Source organism: Balaenoptera musculus, chromosome 8, assembly GCF_009873245.2.
Source record: "Balaenoptera musculus isolate JJ_BM4_2016_0621 chromosome 8, mBalMus1.pri.v3, whole genome shotgun sequence".
NCBI classification, from domain to species: Eukaryota; Metazoa; Chordata; class Mammalia; order Artiodactyla; family Balaenopteridae; genus Balaenoptera; species Balaenoptera musculus.
In genome coordinates, this window is record NC_045792.1 from 53,921,586 (window position 1) to 53,934,559 (window position 12,974).

General features: G+C 40.0%; 1 protein-coding gene across 1 annotated transcript in view; it reads left to right on the forward strand.

Annotated features, from left to right (window-relative positions):
* The window catches only part of GDPD4 (glycerophosphodiester phosphodiesterase domain containing 4), a 145,371-nt gene that overhangs the window by 23,403 nt on the left and 108,994 nt on the right, over positions 1-12,974 (forward strand). Inside the window, exons 8-9 of the mRNA XM_036861288.1 lie at positions 275-420; positions 819-901. Of these exons, the coding sequence (XP_036717183.1) occupies positions 275-420; positions 819-901 (229 nt within the window). The remainder of the gene's footprint in view (positions 1-274; positions 421-818; positions 902-12,974) is intronic.

Here is a 12,974-nt window from a genome sequence, read left to right on the forward strand (position 1 = left end):
TTTTTGTACAATTCATTCCCTTGTAAATTTGCATTTGTAATAATATTGACTTAATAATAATGCTTATATTTGGATACTCTTTTGCTTTCAAATCATTGAGAGAACATAAGGATGTGACAGAAATATAGAGTAAATCAGTGAGTCCACAGAGTCAGTGAACCCATGGACTGGGTATTTATTGACTGTTGCTTTGGGATAGTTAGTTGCTTGGGATGGTTCTCCATTCCTGTTTGCCTTTTTTTTTCTTACTTCCCCTTCCCTCCAACTTTTTCAGCTCTACAAGTGGCTATTGGAGTTCCTTTTTTTCTCATCCTCTTGTGTCTCTATTTGCTTCCATTGGGGATTTATTCTCCCTGTATTCAGGAGAAGGATAAATTGGGACCCAAGCCGAACTTCTTTGGACATAGAGGTGCACCCATGGTAGGTCTGAGCATGATGGATGTGGGTGAGTACAGGTATTCAAGGATTTGTGGATGAGACAAGGGCACATCAGATCCTAGGAACTCCTGGAGAAGTAAAGGGGTTGGCTTGAGATGACAAGAATAAGGAATTAATTGTAGAGGTTGGGCTCGAACCCAGGTCACCTAATTCTCTGTCCATTTCTCTTTATTGTGCCCAGTGACATTGTGTCAGATGAGCAGAGTCCCCACATCAGATTGGGTAGAGCAAAATGTAGGCAGCTTCTTTGAAAAAAGAGCCAAGGGAGCCAAACTCTGTTTCCTGAAGTCCTTTTGTTACTGGGCCCCTTCCCTACCCTAAAAGGGATGTTGGCAGAAAACACTCTGAGATTAAGGGCCTGGTGTCCTTTTCTTCCACAGCTGGGGCCTGAGAATACCATGATGGCCTTTGAGAAAGCTGTTGAACATGGGGCCTTTGGGCTGGAAAGTGATGTACAAATGAGGTAGGAAAGGAGGGGCCAGGGTGGGAGGAGAAAAGACCAATGCCATGGAAGACTCCAACCTGGCCCAAGTTGTAGAGAGGGCAAGCCCTGGGGAGTTTCTCCTGTGTTCAGATGGCACATCTGCACATGACATACATACACGAACCACTTCTCCTTTACAAACCGTATATTTGCACCCCTACATTCTCAATCACAGGCTCATAAATCATACACGTGCTATGTAGTCTCTACACTTAATTCAAATTTGTCCCCCCTGCCAACATGCATACAACTTATCCCCACGCCCTACGTTAGCAATCTGTTTAACTAACATTCCCTGGGAACCTACTATATTCCTACTATATCCTTCTTCTGAGTTCTGGGGAGAGGCAGATGAGTCAGACAGAGCCCTGCCTAAGAGCTGTTCCTGGACAGTGAAGGAGGCATGGCATGTTTACAAATAACCTTACTCCATTTATAAGTTTAACATTTTAAATAGCGTTTTTCAGGGCCATTGAATAATATTTAATGCATTTAGTTAAATACTTTAGATATTTTAAACTGAAATTATGCATTTAATGTGTTTTCTTTTTTAGGTACTGCAGTTGTTTAAATCTTTTCAGAATACTTGGGTAATTCTTATAAATCTAACACATTAAATGTATAACTGTGTAAACCTTAAATGCTTCGATATATTTCAAGTCCTTTTATAAATGAGATTTGAACTTATAATCAAATCTAGATCAGTTACTCAATTCCATATTTTAAATTGGATTTACAAAGGTAACCTTGCCAAATTATCGTTATTATTTAATTAATTAATTAATTAATTTTAAATTTTAAGAGTTTATTTGAACAAAAATTGATTTGAATCAGGCAGAACCAAATCAGAAGTTATTAGGAACACTCCTCAGCTAAGGACCAGGGGAGAGACTTACAGAGAGAAGGTACAGAAACCAAGAAAGGACATTATTTGATTGACTGTAGCTTAAACCCTAGGTAACTGTCTGTGATTGGATGTCCTTACGTTTTGGTTTTTTGTAACCTTGAGGCTCAGATTTTGGTTTGCTTACGTAGGCTGCCCGGCATTCGAGTCCCCGCAGTCCAATGGCCTCCTTGTCTAATTAATTTAACAAAAGTTATGTATAATAAAGTGACGGAGAGAAACCAGATCCTGCAAATTTGTGGAGCAAAACATGCTTAATTAGGAAGGAATTTCCCCAGGATGACTGGTCTATACTTTGAGAGGTAATATCAGATCACCTCATTTTAATTTTTTTTAATTTTTTAAATTAAAAAAAATTTTTTTAAACCTTTTTGAAAAATTTATTTTTTTTATTCATTTATTTTTGGCTGCGTTGGGTCTTCGTTGCCGCGTGAGGGCTTTCTTCAGTTGCGACAAGTGGGGGCCACTCCTCGTTGCGGTGCACGGGCCTCTCATTGCAGTGACTTCTCTCATTGCAGAGCATGGGCTCTAGGCGTGCGGGCCTCAGCAGTTGTGGCACACAGACTCACACGGACTCAGTAGTTGTGGCATGCAGGCTCAGTAGTTGTGGCACACGGGCTTAGTTGCTCCGCAGCATGTGGGATCTTCCCGGACCAGGGCTTGAACCCGTGTCCCCTGCATTGGCAGGCGAATTCTTCACCACTGGGCCACCAGGGAAGTCCCAGATCACCTCATTTTTAAAGGAGGAAAAGCAGAGTCATGAATTCTCCTGCTGGCTGCTGTTAATACCCCGTCCATTGAATAGCTACTTTGGGACATCACTGTTTTAGCTTCATGCCCAAGAGGCAGGAACCACATAGGAGTCTCACTCGTGAACCTTGATGAGAATCCAAGACTATCAGTGGTTCTTTTTTTTTTTTAATTTTTGAATTTTATTTAATTTATTTTTTTATACAGCAGGTTCTTATTAGTCATCAATTTTATACACATCAGTGTATACATGTCAATCCCAATCGCCCAGTTCATCACACCACCACCCCATCCCCACACCACTTTCCCCCCTTGGTGTCCATACGTTTGTTCTCTACATCTGTGTCTCAATTTCTGCCCTGCAAACCGCTTCATCTGTACCATTTTTCTAGGTTCCACATATATGCGTTAATATACGATATTTGTTTTTCCGTTGCTGACTTACTTCACTCTGTATGACAGTCTCTAGATCCATCCACGTCTCAACAAATGACTCAATTTCGTTCCTTTTTATGGCTGAGTAATATTCCATTGTATATATGTACCACATCTTCTTTATCCATTCATCTGTCGATGGGCATTTAGGTTGCTTCCGTGACCTGGCTGTTGTAAACAGTGCTGCAATGAACATTGGGGTGCATGTGTCTTTTTGAATTATGGTTTTCTCTGGGTATATGCCCAGTAGTGGGATTGCTGGGTCATATGGTAGTTCTATTTTTAGTTTTTTAAGGAACCTCCATACTGTTCTCCATAGTGGCTGTATCAATTTACATTCCCACCAACAGTGCAAGAGGGTTCCCTTTTCTCCACACCCTCTCCAGCATTTGTTGTTGGTAGAATTTCTGATGATGCCCATTCTAACTGGTGTGAGGTGATACCTCATTGTAGTTTTCATTTGCATTTCTTGAATAATTAGTGATGTTGAGCAGCTTTTCATGTGCTTCTTGGCCATCTGTATGTCTTCTTTGGAGAAAGGTCTGTTTAGATCTTCTGCCCATTTTTGGATTGGGTTTGTTTTTTTAATATTGAGCTGCATGAGCTGTTTATATATTTTGGAGATTAATCCTTTGTCCGTTGATTTGTTTGCAAATATTTTCTCCCATTCTGAGGGTTGTCTTTTCGTCTTGTTTATGGTTTCCTTTGCTGTGCAACAGCCTTGAAGTTTCATTAGGTCCCATTTGTTTATTTTTGTTTTTATTTCCATTACTCTAGGAGGTGGATCAAGAAAGATCTGGCCATGATTTATGTCAAAGAGTGTTCTTCCTATGTTTTCCTCTAAGAGTTTTATAGTGTCCAGTGTTACAGTTAGGTCTCGAACCCATTTTTAGTTTATTTTTGTGTATGGTGTTAGGGAGTGTTCTAATTTCATTCTTCTATATGTAGCTGTCCAGTTTTCCCAGCACCACTTATTGAAGAGACTGTCTTTTCTCCACTGTATATCCTTGCCTCCTTTGTCATAGATTAGTTGACCGTAGGTGCGTCGGTTTATCTCTGGGCTTTCTATCTTGTTCCACTGATCTGTATTTCTGTTTTTGTGCCAGTACCATATTGTCTTGATTACTGTAGCTTTGTAGTATAGGCTGAAGTCAGGGAGTTTGATTCCTCCAGCTCCGTGTTTTTCCCTCAAGACTGCTTTGGCTATTCGGGGTCTTTTGTGTCTCCATACAAATTTTAAGATTTTTTGTTCTAGTTCCGTAAAAAATGCCATTGGTAATTTGATAGGGATTACATTGAATCTGTAGATTGCTTTGGGTAGTATAGTCATTTTCACAATATTGATTCTTCCAATCCAAGAACATGGTATATCTCTCCATCTGTTTGTATTTCTTTAATTTCTTTCATCAGTGTCTTATAGTTTTCTACATACAGGTCTTTTGTCTCCCCTAGGTAGGTTTATTCCTAGGTATTTTATTCTTTTTGTTGAAATGGTAAATGGGAGTGTTTCCTTAATTTCTTGTTCAGATTGTTCATCATTAGTGTATAGGAATGCAAGAGATTTCTGTGCATTAATTTTGTATCCTGCAACTTTACCAAATTCATTGATTAGCTCTAGTAGTTTTCTGGTGACATCTTTAGGATTCTCTATGTATAGTATCATGTCATCTGCAAACAGTGACAGTTATGTCTTCTTTTCCAATTTGTATTCCTTTTATTTCTTTTTCTTCTCTGATTGCCGTGGCTAGGACTTCCAAAATGATGTTCAATAATAGTGGTGAGAGTGGACATCCTTGTCTTGTTCCTGATCTTAGAGGAAATGCTTTCAGTTTTTCACAATTGAGAATGATGTTTGCTGTGGGTTTGTCATATATGGCCTTTATTATGTTGAGGTAGGTTCCCTCTATGCCCACTTTCTGGAGAGTTTTTATTGTAAACTGGTGTTGAATTTTGTCAAAAGCCTTTTCTGCATCTATTGAGATGATCATATGGTTTTTATTCTTCAATTTGTTAATATGGTGTGTCACATTGTTTGATTTGCATATATTGAAGAATCCTTGCATCCCTGGGGTAAATCCCACTTGATCATGGTGTGTGATCCTTGTAATGTGTTGTTGGATTCTGTTTGCTAGTATTTTGTTGAGGAATTTTGCATCTATATTCATCAGTGATATTGGTCTGTAATTTTCTTTTTTTGAAGTATCTTTTTCTGGTTTTGGTATCAGGGTGATGGTGGCCTCATAGAATGAGTTTGGGAGTGTTCCTTCCTCTGCAATTTTTTGGAAGAGTTTGAGAAGGATGGGTGTTAGCTCTTCTCTAAATGTTTGATAGAATTCAACTGTGAAGCCATCTGGTCCTGGGCTTTTGTTTGTTGGAAGAGTTTTAATCACAGTTTCAATTTCATTACTTGTGATTGGTCTGTTCATATTTTCTATTTCTTCCTGGTTCAGTCTTGGAAAGTTATACCTTTCTAAGAATTTGTCCATTTCTTCCAGGTTGTCCATTTTATTGGCATAGAGTTGCTTGTAGCAGTCTCTTCGGATGCTTTGTATTTCTGTGGTGTCTGTTGTAACTTCTCCTTTTTCATTTCTAATTTTATTGATTTGAGTCCTCTCCCTCTTTTTCCTGATGAGTCTGGCTAATGGTTTATCGATTTGTTTATCTTCTCAAAGAACCAGCTTTTAGTTTTATTGATCTTTGCTATTGTTTTCTTTGTTTCTATTTCATTTATTTCTGCTCTGATCTTTATGATTTCTTTCCTTCTGCTAACTTTGGGTTTTGTTTGTTCTTCTTTCTCTAGTTTCTTTAGGTGTAAGGTTAGATTGTTTACTTGAGATTTTTCTTGTTTCTTGAGGTAGGCTTGTATAGCTGTAAACTTCCCTCTTAGAACTGCTTTCGTTGCATCCCATAGGTTTTGGATCGTCGTGTTTTCATTGTCGTTTGTCTCTAGGTATTTTTTGATTTCCTCTTTGATTTCTTCAGTGATCTCTTGGTTATTTAGTAACATATTGTTTAGCCTCCATGTGTTTGTGTTTTTTACGGTTTTTTCCCTGTAATTCATTTCTAATCTTGTAGCGTTGTGGTCAGAAAAGATGCTTGATATGATTTCAATTTTCTTAAATTTACTGAGGCTTGATTTGTGACCCAAGACGTGATCTATCCTGGAGAATGTTCCATGGGCACTTGAGAAGAAGGTGTAATCTGCTGTTTTTGTATGGAATGTCCTATAAATATCAATTAAAGCTATCTGGTCTATTGTGTCATTTAAAGCTTCTGTTTCCTTATTTATTTTTATTTTGGATGATCTGTCCATTGGTGTAAGTGAGGTTTTAAAGTCCCCCACTATTATTGTGTTACTGTCAATTTCCTCTTTTTTAGATGTTAGCAGTTGCCGTATGTATAGAGGTGCTCCTATGTTGGGTGCATATATATTTATAATTGTTATATCTTCTTCTTGGATTGATCCCTTGATCATTATGTAGTGTCCTTCCTTGTCTCTTGTAACATTTTTTATGTTAAAGTCTCTTTTATCTGATATGAGTATTGCTACTCCAGCTTTTTTTTGATTTCCATTTGCATGGAATATCTTTTTCCATCCCTCACTTTCAGTCTGTATGTGTCCCTAGGTCTGAAGTGGGTCTCTTGTAGACAGCATATATATGGGTCTTGTTTTTGTATCCATTCAGCAAGCCTGTGTCTTTTGGTTGGAGCATTTAATCCATTCACGTTTAAGGTAATTATTGATATGTATGTTCCTATAACCATTTTCTTAATTGTTTTGGGTTTGTTTTTGTAGGTCCTTTTCTTCTCTTGTGTTTCCCACTTAGAGAAGTTCGTTTAGCATTTGTTGTAGGGCTGGTTTGGTGGCGCTGAATTCTCTTAGCTTTTGCTTGTCTGTAAAGCTTTTCATTTCTCCATCGAATCTGAATGAGATCCTTGCCGGGTAGGGTAATCCTGGTTGTAGGTTCTTCCCTTTCATCACTTTAAGTATATCATGCCACTCCCTTCTGGCTTGGAGAGTTTCTGCTGAGAAATCAGCTGTTAACCTTATGGGAGTTCCCTTGTATGTTATTTGTCGTTTTTCCCTTGCTTCTTTCAATAATTTTTCTTTGTCTTTAATTTTTGCCAGTTTGATTACTATGTGTCTCGGCGTGTTTCTCCTTGGGTTTATCCCGTATGGGACTCTCTGCACTTCCTGGACTTGGGTGGCTATTTCTTTCCCATGTTAGGGAAGTTTTTGACTCTAATCTCTTCATATATTTTCTCTGGTCCTGTCTCTCTCTCTTCTCCTTCTGGGACCCCTATAATGCGAATGTTGTTGCGTTTAATGTTGTCCCAGAGATCTCTTAGGCTGTCTTCATTTCTTTTCATCCTTTTTTCTTTATTCTGTTCCACAGCAGTGAATTCCACCATTCTGTCTTCCAGGTCACTTATCTGTTCTTCTGCCTCAGTTATTCTGCTATTGATTCCTTCTAGTGTATTTTTCATTTCAGTTATTGTATTGTTCATCTCTGTTTGTTTGTTCTTTAATTCTTCTAGGTCTTTGTTAAACATTTCTTGCATCTTCTCGATCTTTGCCTCCATTCTTTTTCCGAGGTCCTGGATCATCTTCACTGTCATTATTCTGAATTCTTTTTCTGGAAGGTTGCCTATCTCCATTTAATTGTTTTTCTGGGGTTTTATCTTGTTCTTTCATCTGATACATAGCCCTCTGCATTTTCATCTTGTCTGTCTTTCTGTGAATGTGTTTTTTTGTTTCACAGGCTGCAGGATTGTAGTTCTTCTTGCTTCTGCTGTCTGCCCTCTGGTGGATGAGGCTATCTAAGAGGCTTGTGCAAGTTTCCTGATGGGAGGGACTGGTGGTGGGTAGAGCTGTTTGTTGCTCTGGTGGGCAGAGCTCAGTAAAACTTTACGCTTGACTGGTGATGGGTAGAGCTGGGTTCCCTCCCTGTTGGTTGTTTGGCCTGAGGCGACCCAACACTGGAGCTGACCTGGGCTCTTTTGTGGGGCTAATGGCAGACTCTGGGACAGCTCACGCCAAGGAGTACTTCCCAGAACTTCTGCTGCCATTCTCACCTCACGGTGAGACAGAGCCACCCCCCACCTGTGCAGGAGATCCTCCAGCACTAGCAGGTAGGTCTGGTTCAGTCTCCTATGGGGTCACTGCTCCTTCCCCTGGGTCCCGATGTGCTCACTACTTTGTGTGTGCCCTCCTAGAGTGGAGTCTCTGTTTCCCCCAGTCCTGTCGAAGTCCTGCAATCAAATCCCACTAGCATTCAAAGTCTGATTCCCTAGGAATTCCTCCTCCCGTTGCCGGACCCCCAGGTTGGGAAGCCTGACGTGGGGCTCAGAACCTTCACTCCCGTGGGTGGACTTCTGTGGTATAAGTGTTCTCCAGTTTGTGAGTCACCCACCCAGCAGTTATGGCATTTGATTTTATTGTGATTGCGCACCTACCATCTCATTGTGGCTTCTCTTTTGTCTTTGGATGTGGGGTATCTTTTTTGGTGAGTTCCAGTGTCTTCCTGTCGATGATTGTTCAGCAGTTAGTTGTGATTCTGGTGTTCTCACAAGAGGGAGTGAGAGCACGTCCTTCTACTCTGCCATCTTGAACCAATCTCCTAAACATACATATATTTAATTCTTTGGCTGTCTACTTTGAAATGTACTTATTTACCAAGAAAACAATTATGTCATTGGGGTTGCTTTGCCAAGTAAATATTTTGAGGTGGCCTTTTTTTTTACAATTAAAAATTTTTTTGTAGTAAAATATAAAACATTAAATTTACCATCTTTACCATTTTAAAATGTATGGGTCAGTGGTATTATATATGTTTTTAATGTAGTGAAACTTTCAGCCAACTATATCTGTGATTCTTTTCATCTCGTAAAAGTAAAGCTCTATACCTCTTAAACAATGACTCCCCATTCCCTCCTCCCCACCAGCCCCTGGAAATGCCATTCTACTTTTCTGTGTATTTGATTTTGGCTGTTCTAGGTACCTCATATAAGTGTATGATTCATAGAGTATTTGGGTTTTTTTGTGACTCGCATATGTCACTTAGCCTATAGTCTTCAAGGTTCATTCATATTACAGCATATTTCAAAATTTCCATCCTAAAAAGGATGAATAATATTCCACTGTATGCATATATCCACATTTTGTTTTCATCAGTTAATAGACACTTGTGTTGCTTTTACATTTTAGCTATAGTTAATAATGCTGTTCTGGACATGGGTGTATAAATATCTCTTTGAGACCCTGCTTTCAGTTCTTTTGGGTATATACCCAGAAGGGGGATTCCTGGGTTATACTATATTTCTCTTTTTAATTTTTTGAGGAACTGTCATACAGTTTTCCACAGTAGTTGTACCATCGTATGTTCCCACTAACAGTACAGAAAAGTTCTAATTGCTCCACATATTTGCCAACACTTGTTTTCTGTTTTTTTTGGTGGGAGCCATCCTAATGGCTGTGAGGTGGTATCTCATTATAATCTTGATTTGCATTTCCCTATTGATAAGTGATGTTGAACATCTTTTTTTGTGCTCACTATCCATTCGTAATCTTCTTTGGAGAAATGTCTACTCAAGGTATTTGCCCATTTTTGATGGGCAAATATTTTTTTTCTTTTGTTTTTTGTTTCTTAATTTTCTGAACTTCATTTTTTAGAAATTGAAGTATAGTTGATTTACAATATTGTGTTAGTTTCAGGTGTACAGCAGAGTGATTCAGATCTATCTATCTATATGGCTATCCTTTTTCAGATTCTTTTCCAGGGTGTTTTTTTGTTTGCTTTTTTCTGTTGAGATTTAGGAGCTCCCTATATATTCTGGATATTAATCCCTTATCAGATATTTAACTTGCAAATATTTTCCCCATTCTGTAGGTTGCCTTTTACTCTATTGATCATGTCTTTTGATGCACAAAATTTTAAATATTCATGAAGGCCAATTTATTTATTTTTGTTGTTGTTGCCTGCATCTTTGTTTTCATATCCAAGAAATCATTGCCAAATCCAATGTCATGAAGATTTTCCCTTATGTTTTCTACTAAGAGATTTATTGTTTTAGTTTTTAAATTTAGGTTTTTGATCCTTTTTGAGTTTTTGTATATCATGTTAGGCAAAGGTACAGTTTTACTCTTTACATGTGAATATTCAGTGTTCCCAGCACAATTTGTTGAAAAGATTGTTTTTTCTCTGTTGAGTGGTCTTGCCACCCTTGTCAAAAATCACTTGACCATATATACAAGGGTTTATTTCTGGGCTCTCTGTTCTGTTCCTTGGTCTTTTTGTCTGTCTTTATGCCAGTACCATAGTGTTTTGATTACTGTAGCTTTGTATTAAGCTTTTAATCAGGAAGTGTTAGTCTTCTAGTTTTTTTCTACTTTTTCAGGATTGTTTTGGCTATTGGGGATCCCTTGTGATTCCATATGAATTTTAGGATGAGTTTTTCTTTCTTCAAAAAATGTTATTGGAGGCCAAGATAATGGAGTAGGATGACCATGAGCTAATCTCCTCCCATGGGCACACCAAAATTGCAACTACTTACAGAGCAACTATCCTGAGAGTTACCTGAAGACTAGCAGTAAAGATCTACAACTAAAGATATAGGAAAGGAACCACAATGAGACAGGTAGGAGGGGTAAAGATTTGGTATAGTTAAGACCCATACCCCCAGGTAGGTGAGCCACAAACGGGAGGATAATTATTATTGCAGAGGTTCTTCCCAAGGAGTGAGGAGTCCAAACCCTACATTGGGCTTCCCAGCTCAGAGGTCTTGCACTGGGGAGATGAGCCCCCCAGAACATTTTACTTTGAAAGTCAGTAGGGCTTACTCTGGGGAGAGCTGGAGAGCTGTGGGGAATAGAGACTCCACACTTAAAGGGCAAACACAAAATCTCACACACTCTTGAGACTCAGGGCAAAAGCAGTAATTTGAAAGGAGCCTGGGTCAGACCCACTTGATGACTTGGAGAACCTTCTGGAGAGGCAGGAGACACTTGAAACTCATTATGGAGACATAGACACTGGCAGCAGGCATTTTGGGGAGCCCAACCCCTAAAGGATAAGGACATTGGTCCTGGTAAGCACCATTTTGAAATCCTCCTTCTAGCTTATTAATTCTGGGACCTGGCCATGCCCACCAGTTGGTTAACATCAATTCTGGGATTCCCCAGACCAGGAAGCTAGCTGGTTGGGGACACAGCCCCACCCACCAGTAGGCCAGGTGCCATAGGGCATCCTGAGGCCCCAGTCACCTTGGGTCCTGGCCCTTCCCACCAGTGGGCCAACACCAGCATTTCAGCCAGCTCTGTCAAGACAAGACCCACTCAGTAGCAGAACAGAACCACCCCTGGGTTGACCTGGGTCCTGGCCCCACCCAACAGCAGGACAGTACCAGCTATGGCACACCTTGGATGCCTCAACCTCCTGTATCAGGATTCAGTATCACCTGCCAGTGGGCCATCATCAGCTCCAGATTGCCACAGACCCTACAGCTAGCCATGTCAAATATTGGCCCTGCCCCCCCCCCCCCAGCAGGCTGACACCAGCCCTGGGACACCCCCAGGCCACAACCTCATCCATCAGCAGGGTGACATTAGTTCTGGGAGCCCTGGCCCTACAACCAGCCACTCCAGGATCCGGCCAATAGTGGGCCAGAGCTAAATGGGGTATTTAGCTAGTTGTCTTGTGACTGGGCCCCACCCACCTGTGGGCCAGCACCAGGGCTGGGCCTCCCTTAGCTAAGCAGGCAGTTTTGCCATGGCATGGTCCCACCCACCAGTGGCCAGCAGTCTGCACAAGGCAAGGCCTGGCACCTAAGCAGACTGGAGGCCAGCCATGCCTACCAGTGTGCCCACAGTAGTCAGCCCACCACAACAGAAGGATGCACACAACCCATATAGAGGGCACTGTTAAAGCACATAGCTATGGTGACCAGACTAGAATGTGCTGCTGGGCCCTATAGGACATTTCCTACATCAGGCCACTTATACAAAATTGGAAATGTACCACCTTATGAAATTCATAGAAATAAAAACAGTGAAATAGGCAAAATGAGGCACTAGAGAAATAAGTTCCAGATGAAGGAATAAGATAAAACCCTAGAAGAACTAAATGAAGTGGAGGTAAGTAATCTACCTGATAAGAGTTTAAAGTGATGACCAATAAGATGCTCGAAGAATTCAGGAGGAGAAGGGGTGAACAAAGGGAGACATTAGGAGTTTTTAACAAAGAGTTAGAAAATATAAAGAAGAAGCAAACAGAGCTGAAGAATACAATAGCTGATATAAAAAATAAAATAGAAGGAGTTAACAGTAGACTAGACAATACAGAGGAACAGATCAGCTAACTGGAAGACAGAGTAGTGGAAATTACTGAAGCTGAACAAAAAAAATGAGGACAGTTTAAGAGACAACTCTTAGACAACTCTGAGACAACATCAGGCATGCTAATGTTCACATTTAGGGGTCCCAGAGAGAGAAAAAGGGGGGCAGAGAACATATTTGAAGACATAATAGCTGAAAACTTCCCTAATCTTGGAAAGGAAACAGACATCCAAGTCCAAGAAGGACAGAGTACCAAACAGATAAACCCACAGATGTTCACACTAAGACAAATTGTAATTGAAATGGCAAAAATTAAAGATAAAGAGGAACCTTAAAAGCAGCAAGGGAAAAGCAACAAGTTATGTACAAAGGAATTTCTGTAAGACTCTGAGCTGAGTTTTCAGCAGAAACTATGCAGGCCATTAGGGAGTGGTACAATATATTTAAAATGATGAATGAGAAAAATCTATAACCAGGAATACTCTACCTAGCAAGGCTTCCATTCAGATTTGAAGGAGAGATCAAAAGTTTTACAGACAAGCAAAGGTAAAAGAATTCAGCACCGTGAAACCAGCTTTACAAGAAATGTTAAAGGGACTTCTCTAAGTGGAAAAAGCCACAACTAGAAA